General features: G+C 40.5%; 2 protein-coding genes and 2 non-coding genes across 4 annotated transcripts; 1 reads left to right on the top strand and 3 right to left on the bottom strand.

Annotated features, from left to right (window-relative positions):
* Positions 1-559: 559 nt before the first annotated feature.
* On the bottom strand, positions 560-12,305 carry LOC110060800 (ribosomal oxygenase 2-like). The gene is made up of 9 exons (XM_020767594.2): positions 11,768-12,305; positions 9,979-10,098; positions 8,967-9,098; positions 8,026-8,129; positions 7,662-7,782; positions 6,904-7,135; positions 2,299-2,465; positions 1,783-2,082; positions 560-1,133 (listed from the first exon to the last, which is right to left on the bottom strand). Exons 1-9 carry the CDS (start codon positions 12,194-12,196, stop codon positions 969-971), a joined length of 1,770 nt encoding a protein of 589 aa, XP_020623253.1. The 5' UTR covers positions 12,197-12,305; the 3' UTR covers positions 560-968.
* On the bottom strand, positions 2,516-2,679 carry LOC149116918 (U1 spliceosomal RNA). Its single transcript, XR_016205784.1, has one exon. It is a non-coding gene; the product is annotated as a U1 spliceosomal RNA (small nuclear RNA).
* On the top strand, positions 4,821-4,941 carry LOC149116919 (U5 spliceosomal RNA). Its single transcript, XR_016205793.1, has one exon. It is a non-coding gene; the product is annotated as a U5 spliceosomal RNA (small nuclear RNA).
* Positions 12,306-15,370: 3,065 nt separating the features above from the next.
* On the bottom strand, positions 15,371-17,861 carry LOC110060886 (frizzled-4-like). Its single transcript, XM_020767698.2, has one exon. It carries the CDS (start codon positions 17,597-17,599, stop codon positions 15,953-15,955), a length of 1,647 nt encoding a protein of 548 aa, XP_020623357.2. The 5' UTR covers positions 17,600-17,861; the 3' UTR covers positions 15,371-15,952.

Raw genomic sequence — 17,861 nt, forward strand, 5'->3', positions numbered from 1 at the left:
TCGAAAACCAAACAATGGAAAAAGCTAACAAATTGTGATGTACGCTATAGAAGATAACTAAATAAGACACTTCTCCAAGTTTTAGGCCTGTGCGTTTCCCCAAACTTCAGATATTCGTCGATCTCCCAGTGGACACGTTTAAGTAAATATTAACATGTCATCAGTCGAAACAGGAACTACTGATCCTGGTCAAAATGCCTGGCAAAACTCGCGTGCGTTATGTAAAACTGACCTTGCGCACTTCTCAGCCGTTCTCTGCTGAACAACGTGAAATTGCCAATTTCTTAAAAATTATTAGAATTTGAACTACGAAGAATGCTTCGTATTCCTATTTGGAATTGAAATGTATCATTAGTTCTTGCTTGAGCGAGATTTTACGAAATTCTAAGGTAAAGTGTAACTCCTTTTTGGGGGATGTGGGGTGGGGGATACTTGCATTCTATCTGTAACGTAAATGCATGTTGTTGTATCATAGGAAGTTTGTCTCCCAAACTGTTCCTCTTTTTGAACATTTGGTTGTTACTCAGACACAACCTACAAACAAGTAAAAACAAAACTGAAAACTCCTTAAACACGATTGTTTTATTCAATTAAATTATATTGTGTTATGTGTATCATATTCATAAACCATTCTCGAACTTTCGTATTCCATTCTTATCTGGGCAGCGATCGTCTAATTTGTCCGGTTTACTCTTTTTGACTGAACGATTGAGGCTGTTGCAATAACTCAACTCTCCCTCACAAGTAACATAACACGCATTTAACGCTTTTGATCTCAAATACAACGCAACTAGAACACAACTAAAACGGCAGACCAGGAGCTAACCAACATCAGCTAAAAACCAGGTTACTTTTGATAGGACAAAACGTTTCTATCTCTTTTTCTCTATTGTCCTCTCCGTTAAATAGCAGAATAAACTCAACGTGTCTAACTGAATATGGAGCACTTTTCGACATCAGCTTTCCAATTATTCCATGTCAAGCAAGCCTTCATCCCATAATGACTTGACCAATGATAAGCGGTCCTTTTCACCAAGTTGCAAGCTGTTAACTGCTATGTACTTGTCGTGCTCGCTTGTGATCTGCCGCAGGGCGTTTTTGTAACGAAAAGGGAACTTCAGGATTGAACAAGGCTGAAATGAGAGGAAATATAAATTAAAGAAAGAAAGAGACGGACTGGTATTCTCTTTTTAGGAGAGGGGAGGGATTGGGCAATTTTCTAGGGCACAATTTTTTTTTCTCACCTTCATGTTGTGCATGATTTTTTTGGGGGAGGGGGGGGGGGGGGGTCATCCGATCTTTCTTACAGATCCTGCGTATACCAGCAGCATTTTCGTTTGCAGTGAGTCCCTTGCATCATTTGTATTTAATAAATTGTGGTTCAAGAATTGTTTTTTAAATCAAACACATGACTTGGATAGTAAAAAGCACTTGCTTTTTTTTGTTGTTTTTGTTCTTGTTCTGTTTTTTCCCGTGGCTCCCCTTACACGACTTGTTATTTTCAGACTAAAACTCAGTTCTTCCGTGGACAATGTTAGCACGCGGATTGTGACGATGTTTTCTCGGGAGGATGAACATTCGTGTATGGCCGCTATAACTATCCACGTCCATAAAATCGCGCCAGAGGATTGGCTATGTCGACACTCTACCAGACTGACTATTCAAAGAATATAGGAACGATAATCACTCCTGTCATTTTCTAAATGGGAAACCCCGTGGGAACTACTTAGACACCCTAGCACTAAGTTACTTCAAGAGCCCATGACTCTCCTGATTACTTACGTTCTTGTCCCCCATCATATGCGAGGCTCTGTTGTTGTTGACAGAATGTAGGACCAAAATGAACTCATCCCCACCTCCCTCGTTTTCAAATCCTTCATTTTCATCCCCACTCCCCTCGTCATCGTCATCATCCTCGTCTACTTTATCCTCGTCCTCTTTTGCTTCATCTTCTTCTTCTGACTTGGCCCTCTTGCTTTTTGATTTTGTTTCTTTCGCTTTCTCCGTTTTCTTTGTTTTCTGTTTCTTTGCACCCTTCTTCGAGTCCTTCTCGTTCTCCTTTTCGCTATCTTCCGATGCCTCCTAAACAAAAGTGCAAATTTTCACCACAGAAAATAGACTAAAAACTGAGAAGAGAGCGCTGAGCGATTATCTTATGTCTCCAAATTGTGGCAAGTAGTCATTTACTTTTTGTCATGTTTAAATTTTGCATAAACAACAGCAGAACATGCGTATAATGTACAAAGTTGTTCGTATAGTTAATGTGACTCTCGCTTTTTTCAAACGAAATTCACAAACCTCCTCACTGTCCTCTTCCTCCGCTTCTTCTCCGGCTTCGGACATCTCTTCATCGCTTCCATCCGTCTCCGCGAGGCCTTCCGACAAGTCTCCGATCAAAACTCGTACGTGGTCTGGATGTAAAAGTTTGATCTTACTTTCCTCGGAGGGAGCGCTCCTCTTTTTCCCTGCGGGAGAAAATTGCGATCGTATTTTTGTAAGAAGAGCTTTACAATAAGGGGGGCGAGCGCGAACGCAGGCCCCCACTACCAGAAATTATACGCTCGAGTTACCCACATTTGGGGTAATCGCAAGGGTCAACCCGATCGAAGTGCAATGAAAGGGCCTCGCCTTGAGAGGACTGCCTGCGTGATCACAGTACCTCCCGCGTCAGGTAAGTATGCATGACAACAGGATCGAAAAGTTCATGAATCGCTGTTCAGTTCGCATCATAGTGGTTGGCGATTCTTGAAAACACCTAAACACCTGTTACGTTCACAGAACAAATTTAACCAATCAAATATCACTTAGTACGCAGCCGCATTGCGATTTCCTTTGTCTAACACAATGGGTTATGTTAATTTCTTTGTTGTGACACGAAGTGACTAAGCGAAACCACTGGGGTACAACTGATTATTCAAAATAAGCGATTTCTCTGCAATGAATTGAATGAGCAAGGGAATAGTTATTTAAGATAAGAATCTGAGGAAATACTTATTATTAAATTTAGTAACGGAACACAAAGACAAAGTCAAAGTTACGAAAATTGTGAGCACAACGACCGAACCAACTTTCCGCTATACAGTTGCCCTGACAGCTGAGCCTGATATTTTAGCAGCTTTATCGTCCGAAACACGAAATAGTCTTTCTATTTCAACGGCATCCTTCACCGAAAACAATTCAAAGGAAAAGTAATCCTTATTTTCGTCCACAGTTGTTACGCCCCCATGCAATGTTCCCGCTTGCTGCTCGTGGCGCCTTCAGTTGTATTGTCAGACACACGACGACTCGAACATGAACAAACCATAGCAATTTATTTTCGTCACATAACAATTTATGTTCGCCACAACTATTTATTTTCGTCAGGTTTCATGCACATAGAATTCACACTGCGGATTTTGAATACAAGAATTTTGCACGGATGAAATGATTGAACATCCTTGGACACCCTGGAAGAGCAGTTTGTTAAGGCAACACGAAGTAAACATTGTCGTGCCGATTGTGCTGCTCGGTTTACGTCGTGTAGCCCCGACGAAAAGCCCTGGCTCTCCGAGCATGTGTCTGGAGATGATTTCAAAACCACAGCAACTGTGGGATCCATAAAAATACCGAAACTTGAGGAATACTTCACTGCCACAAGATGCTCAGGACATTTCTTTATGTCGTTTCCTTCGCAAATCCGGGCGCGGAACAAGCGAAAGCAGGCATTGCTCGCAGGCGTTATTTGAGTCGTCACAAAACGTTTCTTGACTGCACTTGTACAGTAAAAGTGTATCTTTCATGAGACAGAGGTAGGAGACTACAGTTAAATATCGTTGAAGAATGACGCGGCGAAACTTGTGGCTAAATGACCGGCAGCCGGTCAAGGTTTTCAAATCACTAAATGACCGACAGCATGATATTTTTCTCAAATTTTAAGGAATCGAAGGAACCCATCCAATTCAAACCATCATATGTCGATTAAGAACTGCCAAGCGATCCAGAAGAGCTGTATACATCGCAAGTTTAACGCGTGGTTTACGCTCGGCTCAGAGAGCGAGACCATGGTTTGTGGCACTTGGGTATTTTTTGGGTCGACTGCCGGTCATGGTTTTCAAATTGCTAAATGACCGGCAGTCTGATGTTTTCCTCAAATTTAAGGAATCGAAGGAACCCATCCAATTCAAACAATCATATGTCGATTAAGAACAAGAATCTGCAAGATCGCTTTGCAGTTCTTATTCGAAATATAATTGTTTGGATATGATCGGTTCGCTCGACTCCCTAAACTAGGACTGCCGGTCATTTAGTGATTTGAAAAGCGTGACCGGCAGTCGACCCAAAAAATCCTGTGTCACAAACCATGGTCTCGCTCTCTGAGCCGAACGTAAACCAAGCGTTACTCTTGCGATCTACAGTACAGCTCTTCTGGATCGCTTGGCAGTTCTTAATCGACATATGATAGTTTGAATTGGATGGATTCCTTCGATTCCTTAAAATTTGAGAAAAATATCAGACAGCCGGTCATTAAGAGATTTGAAAACCTTGACCGGCTGCCGGTCATTTAGCCATCGCGCGCTGAAACTTTAAAGCAGTCGCCAAAATTATCATTTTGCGTATGTTTTTTTTTCCTGGTGGGTTGCCTAATTTGGATTTTCTCATCGTTAGAAGGTACAGTCAGACACGTAAAAAAGTGATAAAACAAAGCAAAATGGAATTTCGCACGGTTTAAACAATTTGGGCATCCAAGACGCGCATGCGTTATCTCGCCCATAATTACATCAATTGTCCCACATGGCTTGTAGCATCACGTTTAACATGTCGCCGCTCTTCATCAATATTTTTAACTCTGGTTTTCCTTCAACACGCATAAATCTTTCGCCTTTTACTAAAGATTTCCGTGGAGGAGAACAATTGAATGAGTCTATAGACTAATTTTTCGTCGCCCTGCCTGTCGGCGGGGCTCCTAACAAATGAGAACAATTTTTAATTGTGAGCTAAAAGGCAACTGGAAGTAAAGGAGTTTGCATTCCTCGTTAAGAAAACACGTGGAGTGCACAAGTCACGTAAGAACAAGACGTCGCCTGCCGGGTTTTCTGGTTATATGTGGCCTCGAAAAACTCTTCCATTCAAGGAAGAGATTCACTAATAATTCCTGATTTCTACTAACACTGCAAACAGACTTCAAAAGAGTCTTCAGTCTCAAAATGTATTTAAAATTCACCCAAACCCAAAAATAGTGGAATCCCAATTTCTCTAACCCTCAATTTTTCGAACTTCCCGATAACTCGAACCAAAAGTCGCTCCCTATCCTCAGTCGAACACTAATTTTAGCCCCGATTTTTCGAACCAATTCGTTTCCCTTTGAGGTTTCAAAAATCGGGATTCCACTGTATTACTGACCTTTTGTGCCGATCATCATAGATGCTTAAGTCTGTAGCTGATAATTTCTTTAGACATCAGATGAGCAATAATTCGTGCAAAGGAATAAGTGAGAGAAGTTGCGTTTGTAATCCCGCGGTTTTAAAACATACAAAATGAACGCATGGATTTTAATTTGCATTTGAATGCCAACAATAATCTTCATCATTTCCAGTTCCCAACTGGAAATCAGGACCTTACAAAATTAAAAATAATACCAACGATATTATAAATTTCATGTAGAATTTTGGAATGAGCTACAGTAGCTGTTACCGTAAAGTTCAGGAAGTAACAACCCTCTAAAAGAGGTGATAAGATTTCTTGGTTGGTAATTGGCAAATCCCAAAAGTCACCGAGACTGCGAAAGTAGCGACCTCAAACATAATTTGAGTTGTTGTCAGAAACACAAATGTTGAGACAACAGATACAAGTGAACCAAACCAATGTGATATTTGTCTAGATGTCTCTACATGTATATATCAAGAACATTTTTTTATGTCGTTAAGAGGGATCAGTCTTCATTTGGTACACATGAAACTAAGAAAGAGCTGAGACAGACTCCAGAGTACCTGAAAGGCCTATTTAAACCCTTCAGCACGGACTATGGACTTGGAAATATTGCTAACAAATTAGCTCTGCCCAAGCCCTGAATAAGGATCTTTTTAAACAGGGTTTCCGCTACAGTGGGACACATTTTGTGGAATAGCTTTCCGTCTAACGTCAGAGCCATTAGATCATTTATTTAACTTTAAAGATGAGATCAATTTAACAAATTGATGTCAGTTTTTCATGCATCTGTCCTCTTATTGATGATAAATCACATCATAACATCATCAAAGCATGAGCCACAGGCGAGTGGTTCTGCAGTAAACTTTGACAATGTTATGAAACAATTTATAATCAATAAGAGAAAAGACACAAAAAAACTGATGTCAGTTTGTTTTTTACAATAACAAGACCCCAAAATGGTCAAATGCTGGGAATAAATGAGGGGAAAAGACGCCGTAAACTTCCCGTAAACAAAGATAAGTGAATTTTATTCAAAATGATGCGCACATTGTCAATAGCTTTTCTTGCTTTTTGATTGGCTACTTAAAAAATCAATAAAATCTCATTGGTTAAAATGTTGATAGCTGAAAGTCGATCTTGAAAGCTTGCATAAATTAAAATTTTATCCGTCTGTACTCTTATTGATAATAAAGATGAGCCAATCAGCGCCCGAGAAATTAGACAGATATTGTAAAATGTCTAATGTCCTCCTCATACTCCCACATAGCAAACATGTAAATCAGTTTTTTATCTCAATCTTGTAACATAACTGATGTTTCTACCATGTTTAAATAAAGTGCATGTATGTTAAGCTACCTGAAAGTTATCCCCCCTCTCCCCAACAGTTTCAACCTTCCCAAAGTATAGTGTAGCAAGAAGAAAAAGCTGCCAAGTTCAAAATTTGTTTCTTTTAGGGCATTACTTTTAGAATGTTGCAAACATATGTTATAAAATCACCTTTTTTGACACCTTTTCCATAAGGAGGAAGCCTGCCGCCAAAAAAGTCACGCAACATGTCATCGACAGCTTTGTCAGGATTAAGATGTCGCACCAGTCCTTTCAACAGGTTCACTAAGGTATTATTAAAAGCTGTCCTAGGATTGGCTGCTTCCTTTTCTACAGCTGTAGCTTCATTATCAGTTTTTTGGTCACCATTCTGCTCAGATAGGTCTTCTGTTTCATTTCCATTCTACAATGGTAAAGAAAGCATATTGGACTTTGTGCACCACTCATGATAATCAATGCACAACAAATATTCTCAACAACTGGCAACATTATGTTATGATTTCATATTTTCTAATGGTTTGAAAAAATTCCTCGTAAGGTCTGTCTTCTGAAGCCTCATTTCTTCATGGTAAATGCCCCTAGAATTCTATAAACAGGGCTTCAAAAAAAGCACTGTCTGGTCATCCCCGACAAGTAGATTTTCCTGCTGCATAAGAAACTTTTCAGTCTTACTTGCACAACGGGCAAGGGCCCAGGCAAGTTGTCTCCCAACTAAATTAAACAAATAAACTAAGACTTGCCGGGGCAAGCAAATTTTGGGAGCTGCTTGTCCAAGGGACAAGCTGGAATTCAATTTTTTTTTCTTAGAGCCCTCAGAAATTGGAATTTCCAGTGGAGGGGAAGTTTCAAATCTAAAAACTTACATTGAAGGGGTATGGATATATTTAGGGAGAACAGATTCATCATTTTATTTATATAAAAATGCATACCACTCCACTGCCCATAAAAGAAGCAAGGTTAACAGGGAGTCCTCTTCTGTATTCCACATCACTTTCCATGGCTTTTTCTACTGCGTTAGACAATGCACTTGTCAGCATGTTGCCCCAAGAACTAAAATAATAAAAAATATTTAACTTATTTCACACAAGCATGTTTTTTTCTTACAGTCATCCTTCGCAAAAAATTCTTAATTTATTTTGATGATGTGAAGGCACAGGAAATTACCAAGTCTTCTTTAGTGACAATTTTTTTTTGTTCACAGAAACTAACTTACACACTTGCATAAATGTTACTAACTAGCATACTAAGTACATGCTAAGTTTATTGGGACTTACTGTGCCTAGTCATGCTTACTTTTCTTGGAATGTAGTTATTGCCAGGTGCACTGCATGATCTTTGTCTTCAATGGGAGCAGGAAAATAGACAGTTCCTCTTGGAAAGTACAGGAAATCACCAGGCTGTTAAAACAAAAAATATATATATATATGCAACCAGTTTTTAAACATTAAGTGACTCTCAGTACAGTTTGGATTATTATTATATTATACTGGTGTGTCTCCAATTTAAGTCAAGAGGAGTGTTTCCACCTGGCTACCAGTAGCTAAAAGTGACGGATCATGTGTACTAAAGGCATCTGCAGTCAAATGTGGATCGATTCCTTTGATAGACCATTGATCAACATCTCAGTCGACATCCTGATCGATACTCAGTCAACAATTGATTAGCATCTCATTGAACAGTCAGTCAAGAGCTGAGTCACGCCAATTTGAGTGTTGATCGATACGTACAAGTCGATCAACACTCAGCCAACTATCGACCAACTGTTGATTGAGTGTATATTAGTGTTGATTGAGATGTTGATCAAGCGCTGATCTAGTGTCTACCGAGTATCAAGCGAGAGGCCAATAATATTGAGTGAGGATTGAGATGTTGATCATGGGTATCGATCGACAATCAATTAACCGCAAATACCTTTAGTACACATGATCCAAAATGACATGCTAATAAAGTTTGATGATGATGATGATGATGATGATGAGGACAAAGCGCTGATCTTAAGTGTCTACAGAGTATCAATCGAGAGGTCAATAATATTGAGTGATGACTGAGATGTTGATCAAGGGTATCGATCAAAAATCAACTGCAAATGCCTTTAACACACATGATCCAAAATGACATGTTATAAAGTTTGATGATGACAAGGACGATGACAACAATGATGACGATAATGATGATGATGACTGAATTCACTATAAAAATCACAGTCACACAGAGCAAGAAGTATGCACATGTACCTCCATGTCAAATTCATCAGTGGGTTCTCCCAAGTCACTTAATTCCAAGTCAGGACTGGCTTCTTGTGGAAGTTCTTGCAAGGGCTTGAAAAGTTTCCATTTTGTTTTTCCCTCTAGCTGAAGGATAAATGTCTGAAACAGGAAACACAAAGAGCATTAAACTTAATATTACTGTATAATTTTCTTCTTTTAAATCAAAGTGGTTAAGACATATTTTGTGGATATCTCAATCAATCAATCACATTGTCAATGAACCTTAAGGTTATCTACTTGCCATTTTTTTTCACCAATCTATTTTTGGGAACAGGTGATATTTTTGTTAAATCTTCTTAATTGAAGCACTTAAAAAGTTTTGGCAGCTTTTGATTATTTGACCAGTAAATATTCAGGCCCGGGGAGGGGGGATACTCCCTTATATGGGCTATATAGGTATGTGTGGCCCCAAAGGGTACGGTTTTTCAGCTGCTTTGGTCATAAATAGGGTATCGATTTTAGCTGATTTTGCCACTTTGGTCATAAATAGGACATGGTTTTTGCACTCTAGCCTTGATATGGGTACATTTTTAAGAAGAAGCCACTTTTTCATCATCAACGAAAAGAAAATCAGCAAAAGCCCTTCACAAATTATGTTTACAGTAATTTAACATTGGTCTGAACTAGGGAACTAATTATAATGCAGGTCTGAAACAGGTTTTGGATTTAAGGTTCAGGTCATAAATAGGCTTTTGAATTTTTGGTCAGGTCATAAATAGGGTAGGGAATATCACAGATTTTGGTCATAAAAAGGGTAAGGGTTTTGGGAAGCGGGCCACACACCCCAATCCAATTTTTTTGGGAGTATCCCAGTCCCCGGACACCCAGGAGTGCTCTGAAATGAAAACTATACCATATCATCAGGGTGTGAGCAATTGCTTAGCAACATCGAGACAAGAAAAAAATTCCCATTCAACTGGTAACAGTTTCCGTGACAGGAAAATGAACAGTTCTGAGCTTAAAATGTCCATGAACTAACCTCCATTTCATCAAACTGTGGGGCTAGACCTTGGGAACCAGGTTGGAAGATAAATGCATCAGCAGCAACAAGACACCTAAAGTAAGTTTCCAGTGACTCTATTAACCTCCAGACTTCATCCTATGAGAACAATGCACAGTGAAATAAGACAACCTGAACCCAAATCCCCAGGGGGGGAGACTCCCATATGACAGGTGTGCTTGCCGTACCTTTTAGGGTTTAAAAAGTCGGTTTTGGAAACTCTTAGGTTGTCCATCTTCAAAAGGTCCACAGCAGAAACTTTAAAGCTAGACGTTGCAGCTGCTGGTGTCGCCAAAATATGCAACCAAATTGTTTTCACTGGCGACTAACTTTTCACAATTTTCACTTAAAATACTTTTGGTGGTGACTACATCTGAAAACTTAAAATTTCCTACGAGCACCTGATCCTTTTTATATGGGAGTCTCCCCCTGGGACCTAAACTGGGAAGACCACTTTATATAACTGACCATAAAAAGTCCGAAGATTGTACAAAATATGCATGGCAACCTTCATAGGGATTTGAAATCATGGTTTCCTACCAATGTTTTACCATTCAACTGAAGAACATTAGCAGGGGTTTAGTTAATTGGTATTTTAAAATGCTAGCATACTTGGAAACACAAGCATCTTGGTGACGTGTGACTTACAAAGCAGTGAATGATAAAATCAATCCCATAAAAGTCAAAAGAAATTTCTTCTGTAGTTTCATATTACAGTCAACTCCTGATCACTCAAAACCTCACAGGTCATTTTCTATATAATTTTACCCTTGATAACTTGAACCAGGTTGGAAATGAGTGACATTGTTCAAAACAAACAGTACTGTAGTCCAAGACATTGAAACTATTTCTCAAAAAAGAAACTGGCTTGAACTGTTACCGTGCATTCCTTTGGGGTAACCTGGATCAGGATCAGTGATCCAAAATCACTCAGATCACAGTTCATCAAAGGAACCAATGAATCCATGACCAGAGTGGATTCATCGGTTCCTTTGATGCAACACAATCCAAGTACTCTTGGATCACTGATCCTGATCCAGATCACCCCAAAGGAACACACCCTTAACCAGTAGCCAATCATTGTTCTCTTTGAAACCTGCAAAGTTCACTGTAACTGGACTTCCCCTGCTGCTTTGTTTTGTTTCACCTTAGATATGTTCCGATTTATACAGTAATTAAGAAATGCACTGTTCCATTTTCACTCAACCTCTCTATAACGAAACTCGATTAAAATGTACTCTGCATGAATAGAAAACGGTTAACACCATTTTTGCCTTATTTCCCATAACATCCAGGAATATCATGTAAACTTTACATTGTGTAATAAAGATGGAATAAAGTCATAAAGTGGAATCCAATCATGGAATAAAGACAAAAAGTGTGTATAATTAGGCTTTCTTCGCCCTAAATTATGCCCTAATACATCTCAATTTAAACACTATAAACAAAAAGGAACATCACTGACTTTGACAAACATCACAACCACTACACCACCATTACAGACAAATATTCATATCCAGTCCAACAGGTAGACCATATCTAACTGACATGACGGTCTCGTTTCCTCGGCCACATGCGAACATTTACAGCTTCAATCATTCGCTTGATTCTCGGCAGGGCTTTATCGTTTTAACGACAACGAACGGCTTTGCTGACAATGTCATTTCGTTATTTCAGGATTCAAATTTCGTTCATGAACGCCGCAATCAGGGGAAATGAAGTACATAATTTCACTATTGACACGTGTGTTCATTACAAAAGTACAAACCTTGAATCTATCTGGTTGGTGAAACTGTACGGCGACTCCAGCCGCCTTGATGTGTTTCAAATTGACGCGTCCCTCCTCGTTCAGCGGCTCTGTCTTTCCCTCGACATACCGACTCAAACTGACGTCTTCAGTGAATTGAATTTCTTCTTTCTTCAACAGGCTTTCCACATCTTTCTTCGAAAACAGTGCGCCATAAAAGTCGGCGTTCTCCCGCTTAACGAAATGCGGTTTCTTCTCCCAGGTCTCTTCGAAAAAGTTCTCCAAGTCAGTCACAGCAAGAAGAGACTCGACAACCCTTGACGATGAAGTGTAGTCTATCGCCTTGGTCGCAGATGTCGAGGATTCCGGGTCATTTGCACTCGCTACTTTCTTCTTCTTCCCTTCAGGAGAAGTCGTAGAAGCACTAGCAGCACGATTCTTTCGCTTCATGGTCTTACTCAGGCAAAAAAAGAAGAATTTAGGACAAATTTAGCCCGCACAACACGAATGATAGAAGCCTTGCTCTGCGACTTGTCACGTGTAGTCAGCCCCTCTGCAAAGCATCGTAAAGGCGCGCCAATTTAAGTTGATCCAATTGGTCAATTTTTCCCGCCAATTTTAGAGGCGTACCCGCGGTTATTTGACTTTAGATTCGTATTTGAGCAATCGCAAATATGTAATTTGCTACCCTGGAACGAGGTAAAAACGAACAAACAGTTGAACATCTAAATGAAATTATCTGGGGGAAATAATTAACAGAACAAAACTTCTGTAGGGACTGAAAAAGAAAGATGAATAGACTAATTTTTTGTTACACCTGATGCTGAACTTACCCTGTCACGTGGCTACCTGTGCAGACAAAATGTCTCCATTTCCTTTTTCAGCCATACCACAAATTCCATTCTAACAGAAAGCTGAAAGTACAGTTGATCCTTTATATTACCAGTAAGCAATGATGAAATCTTAGATATACCAAAAAAGTCATAAAGGTTCAGGGTATGGATCTTCCTCTCTTGGTTTCTCCGGCCAACATCAAAAAGGACGGAAACCACCAGAAGTCAGCAGTCGGGAATAAGCCTTCCTCCATCTTCCCCGTGTCTTTAAATTTAACCCCCGTTTCCTCACTGGAGCCTATCCTCCTCCGCCCCCCCCCCCCCCCCCCTCCACACACACACAGACATACACACATACCCCGCCTTGAAGCCGAACTCTCAAAAAAATGCATATGATTTCAAGCTCGTTCCAAGACTTGCTGCAAGTCGACCTTTGCTTAATTACTTATTCATCTCCCTCGAGTGAAGCGAGAGATCAATCTTCGAGCGACGAAGATTTCAGATTGGAAAGAACTTTTCGAAAGTCTAGTAAGTTCCTGGGTCTTTTTATAAATTTTACCAAAGGTCACCGAAAACAAAAATGCAAGCGGAAATTAGCTCGAGAGCCTCTCAAGAGGAGCTCATAATCTTTTTTGTTAAAAGTGGAAATTAGTTCAAGAGCCTCGTAAGAAGAGCTCATAATTCTTTTTCTTGCTGAGTTTTGACGGTATTGTAAAACGCACTGCAGCGTTGAAAAGGAGCCCTGAAAGCTGCGCCATCGGCACAAGAGGAAGGTGCACATGTGCTGAAGATTCGTCCCGTCCCATCCCGTCACACGTGTCTCACACAGTGCAGTTTCACGGAGAATCGGGGACGCGGAAGAGTCAGGAAGGGAGCACAAAGTGTGACCGCGATGGGCGGGCATCAGATCGGTTACACCGACTCAAGCCTGCGAATGAAACCACTTTCATTAAGTAGTGGCGGTGCCGACGAGACGCCCGTGAGGAAAGATAGTTGCGATAGCAGGCTGTTACATAACTTCACGTCCATTTTTATCGTACTCAAGTAGAGACAAGTGGATAAGCTTCATCTTTTAAAAGAGCGCGACAAATGGACGACATAACTCAGTCTCGGCACAGCCTAGACTACCAATATTGAGGCCAGAAAACATTACTGGCTGTTGTAATTTGCACTCAGAGAAGAAACACACCGCAGCCCGCACAACTCACCTTCTGTTCCGTATTTGTATTTGTTCTTCCTCCACTTCATGTTGAGATGCAAAAGTTTATAACCGGGAAGCATCTTTTGTTTTCGAGGTTTTCAAGGCTGTTCAGTCTTGACGAATTAAGTTCGCCATTGATTCTGGCTTCTGCTAATGTCTGATAGACTAAGAGCTTTAGCTCTTCCTCTGTTCCTTTGGTTTGTAAAAAGCGAAGGAAAACGAAGTAAGTGCTAACAAGGTCTAAACGGGTCTACATATAATTAGTCTAACTATATCTTTTCCCTCTCTATTTCTTCTTTTATATTGTAATTTCCGTTTGTGTGCTCAGCTGAGCAATTTTTATTTTTGCGGAAGCAAAGTGTTAAGAAAAAATTCAGAAACATTCTTTGTAGTCTTGGAAACAAAATTTGCCTCCGTCATGATGAAATGTTACATCTGCGCGAAAAAAGGGAAACATTTACATCTTCTACAAATTAAAGTTTCCCGTTGTTTGTAGAGAGGGGACTAGAGAGGGGACTAGAGAGTTTCCTCGTCGCCTCTGATCTGTCCTCATATTATTCAGCATATTGTGAAACTTCTTTCGTCATGTTTATATGAAAGAACACTTGCGAATTTATAAATAGCGTTAAGACATTGACGCCATACACACTTAATCAATTTTTTTTTTTTTTATCAAAGGAAACTTCATTCCACTGTAGCACAGATGAGATAAGAAGAATGCGGCCTGAGTTAATGAGAGACACTGAAGAAAGAAAGGTGGACCGAAAACGTACGACCAAAATTTCGATGCCTTCTGTTGTCTGCCTCTTCAAGGTTTTATCTACTTTTTCAAACAGTAATAGCTATTTAACTCGTCGCAATCATGGAAAAATATAAAAGGTACAAGCAGTAAGCCCATAAAGACTGAACATATTTAGTCTGCAAGTCTGGAGATTCAATTAGTGAATCGCTTTTTTGGTTGTACCCAGGCAAGCCTACATTTCTGAATATCAAATGTCCTTTCATTAACCCTCTGTGGGCCGAACCGCCGAAGGAAAAAGATAAAAAAATAATAATTGCATCTGAAAGATGAAAGGGGTACCGAGATGATAGAGTAAACAGAAAGCTCATAACAGAAACATGCCTCTCAACAGCTGCAGAAGTCAACATGTACCTGGCAAAGCGGTTACAAGCGAATCTAAACTAAGAGCACTGCGTTTTCTAAATTTTCCAAGCTGTAATTTGCCTCGGGTAGCTTGATTGCAAGGTCACATTATTGAATCGTCATGTGCAACACATTGAAAGCGTCGACCAAAAATAGCCGAGATACATCAAGCTACATCAGAATGTGTCGCACGCTCTACAAGAGTACTCAAAACAAACAGTGCATAATTAGCACAAAACAGATAACTTTTGTACATAGTCGTTTGTAACAGTGTAATGTCAACTCGTATTTTACGGGAAAATTTAGAAATTATTACTACACATTCACGACAAATGAGTAACGCACGACTAAGCTCACATTTGCCATGACCCTCGTGAAACGAACATCCAGGTACCTTTCACTGGGTGCATATATACGACAGCACAGATCAACACAAGAAAAATACGTTGTTTCTTGAAAATCATCTTTCTATTTTATACAACTTAATTTTTGAATTGTAGCATTTTACATATGAATCAAGCTGCAAAAAGACAATATCTCAACAAAATATAACTTCTGTTGGTGTTTCCTGACCACAGCCTGCGAGGACAAACAGTAACAAGACAACCTTCGCTACATTTTTACAAACGATATTAGAGGTTTGTGATATAAAAAACAACTCGAGAAAAAGTCACTGACATTATTTCCATAAGCTACTAAACTGGACGTGAAACACGACTATGTAACACAACTTACTTACGCTACCCTCGAACAACATCGATGATACAAGTGTTGTTTTTAGTTCGTCTACAAAATGGACTTTCGCTTTACTATATTCGATCACAAATTAGGTGCTAATTGCTAAGTACTAGCTGAGTATGTTTTCGGACCAAGGACTGTCTAACTCTTCAAGGAGCGATTTTGATATCGCGATGTTAGCGAACGAAAATCAAACTCGACGCCGACGAGAAGTGAATCGTTTTGCTATGAGCAGCAGCACCATGCCGCAACGACCCATGTTTCATGTCAGTGTTTATACCGTCAAAACTTCATACTGTTGTTTCGTTCGAATTATGTCCGCCATGCCTTTGCGTTTGTGGTCGGGGAGGCCTTTTCCCAGTTGCCAAATAGTAAACCTTTTTCCACGATTGCAGTGTTTTCGGAGACCAAATCCACATCCCCGAAATTGTCCCGACGAACAGCGACATGAATATTTTCAGCTGAAAGATGATCAGATTTGGTACAGCGATCCTACTTTCTCGTTTGCCGTAGAACCAATATTCTTTGTTTGCATATTCGTAAAAGTAACAGGCGATGACCGCAGTTGCAGGCACGGTAGAAAACACCGAAAATATGCCAAGGCGAACGATCAGTCTTTCTAGTTTGTTAGTCTCGCTTTTTGTGTTGCCATCGCGCTGAATGGTCGCGCGGATGCGAAACAGCCCGACAAATCCAGCGATCAGAAACAGTGTGCCAATAATGAGATAAGTGAACTGAGGACCCAGAACGAATGCGGCCAAAGCGATCAAGTCCTGATTCCCAACAAAACAGAGTCCGGTCAACTCGTCTCCGTCTATTTTACCAGTTATAAAGATAAATATTGTTTTGATACAAGGCAATGTCCATGCAATAACATGGAAGAGATTCGAATAGGAACCAATGGCCTCGTAGCCCCATTTCATGCCCGCAGCGAGGAACCAAGTTAACGCCAAAATGACCCACCAAATTGTAGCAGCCATGCTGAAAAAATACTGAACTAGAAACACAATGGCGCATCCGGTGTTTCGACGACCGTCTTGAATGAGAAACTTAGGCGTGTTGTACTCGTGATCGCAAGAGATCGTCTCGCGGCCAGCTGCGAGGCGAACGATGAAGGAGATCGAGTAAAGGCAATAACAAAGAGCGAGCCAAATAATCGATCGCTCAGGATACTTGAATCTCGCCGTGTCCACGAAGAAGGTGCACAGAACGACTAGCGTCGACACAAGACACAGGATAGACCAAGCAGCCATCCATTTGTCCATTATATTTTTGTCCGAGGTCGTAAAAATACCTTCTTGATTACAAAGTACGGCGCACGATCTGGTGCTCTCAACATAATAATAATTCACGCTATTTTTGAATTTCCTGCACTCCTCCGAGCCAGTATATATTTTTCCCGCTGGCGTCGTTGTAACAGTGTCGTTTGGCTGTATGCTGGTGCTTCCAACTAGCGATCTGGAGCTTGAATCGTCGGTGAAGTTCGGCCCTGGCATACACATATTTTCTTGACCGATGTTCTTGTCTTTGAACTTGGTGCAGTTGAGCTTCGCTGGCCAGGGTATGCCAAACTCTGTAAGCACGTGTAAGCACTGTTTGCGAACGTACTCGCACAAAGGCCGGCAGGATGTAATCAAAATTTCCACCATTTTGGTGCACATCGGAAAATACGCAGAACATAAGAAAAACTGTAACTGGCTGGCGCAGTTGTACTTTATCAACGGAAGGTACTGTCTCAGTTCTTGTTCTGCTTCTTTCTGAGTATCATGCCCGAGCATATTAGGCATTCGAGTTGCATTATAACCCAAGTCGCTGCAAAGTGGCACAGTGATCGTTTCGCACTGCCATCCTTTTTTCCTGAAACCTTGGCCGTGTACAATAGCGACGGAGCTCGCCAAGATCGCAACAAAAACCAACGAATTCTTCAGCGGAGCCATGTAAATCTCACGCCAGCCGAGATCGACACTCCAACCTATTTCTGTCTACACAGTATTATCTCGAAATATCCCTAAGATTCCCAGTCATTCAAACGCTCGTTCGGGCTTAGGGATTTTAGCTCTAAATTGGTTTTCGAGGTTGGTACAAAAGCTCGCTCACCTGAGCGGAATTCACAAATGCTAAATGTAAGCAAAAGTTCATCTGCATGTGAATTGGATGCCGTGTTGTTCATTGTGCTACTCTCGAGCTGTAGGTACTCCA

This window comes from Orbicella faveolata, unplaced genomic scaffold (genome assembly GCF_042242905.1).
Source record: "Orbicella faveolata isolate gen_17 unplaced genomic scaffold, um_ofav_v1 contig_12, whole genome shotgun sequence".
Classification (NCBI taxonomy): domain Eukaryota; kingdom Metazoa; phylum Cnidaria; class Anthozoa; order Scleractinia; family Merulinidae; genus Orbicella; species Orbicella faveolata.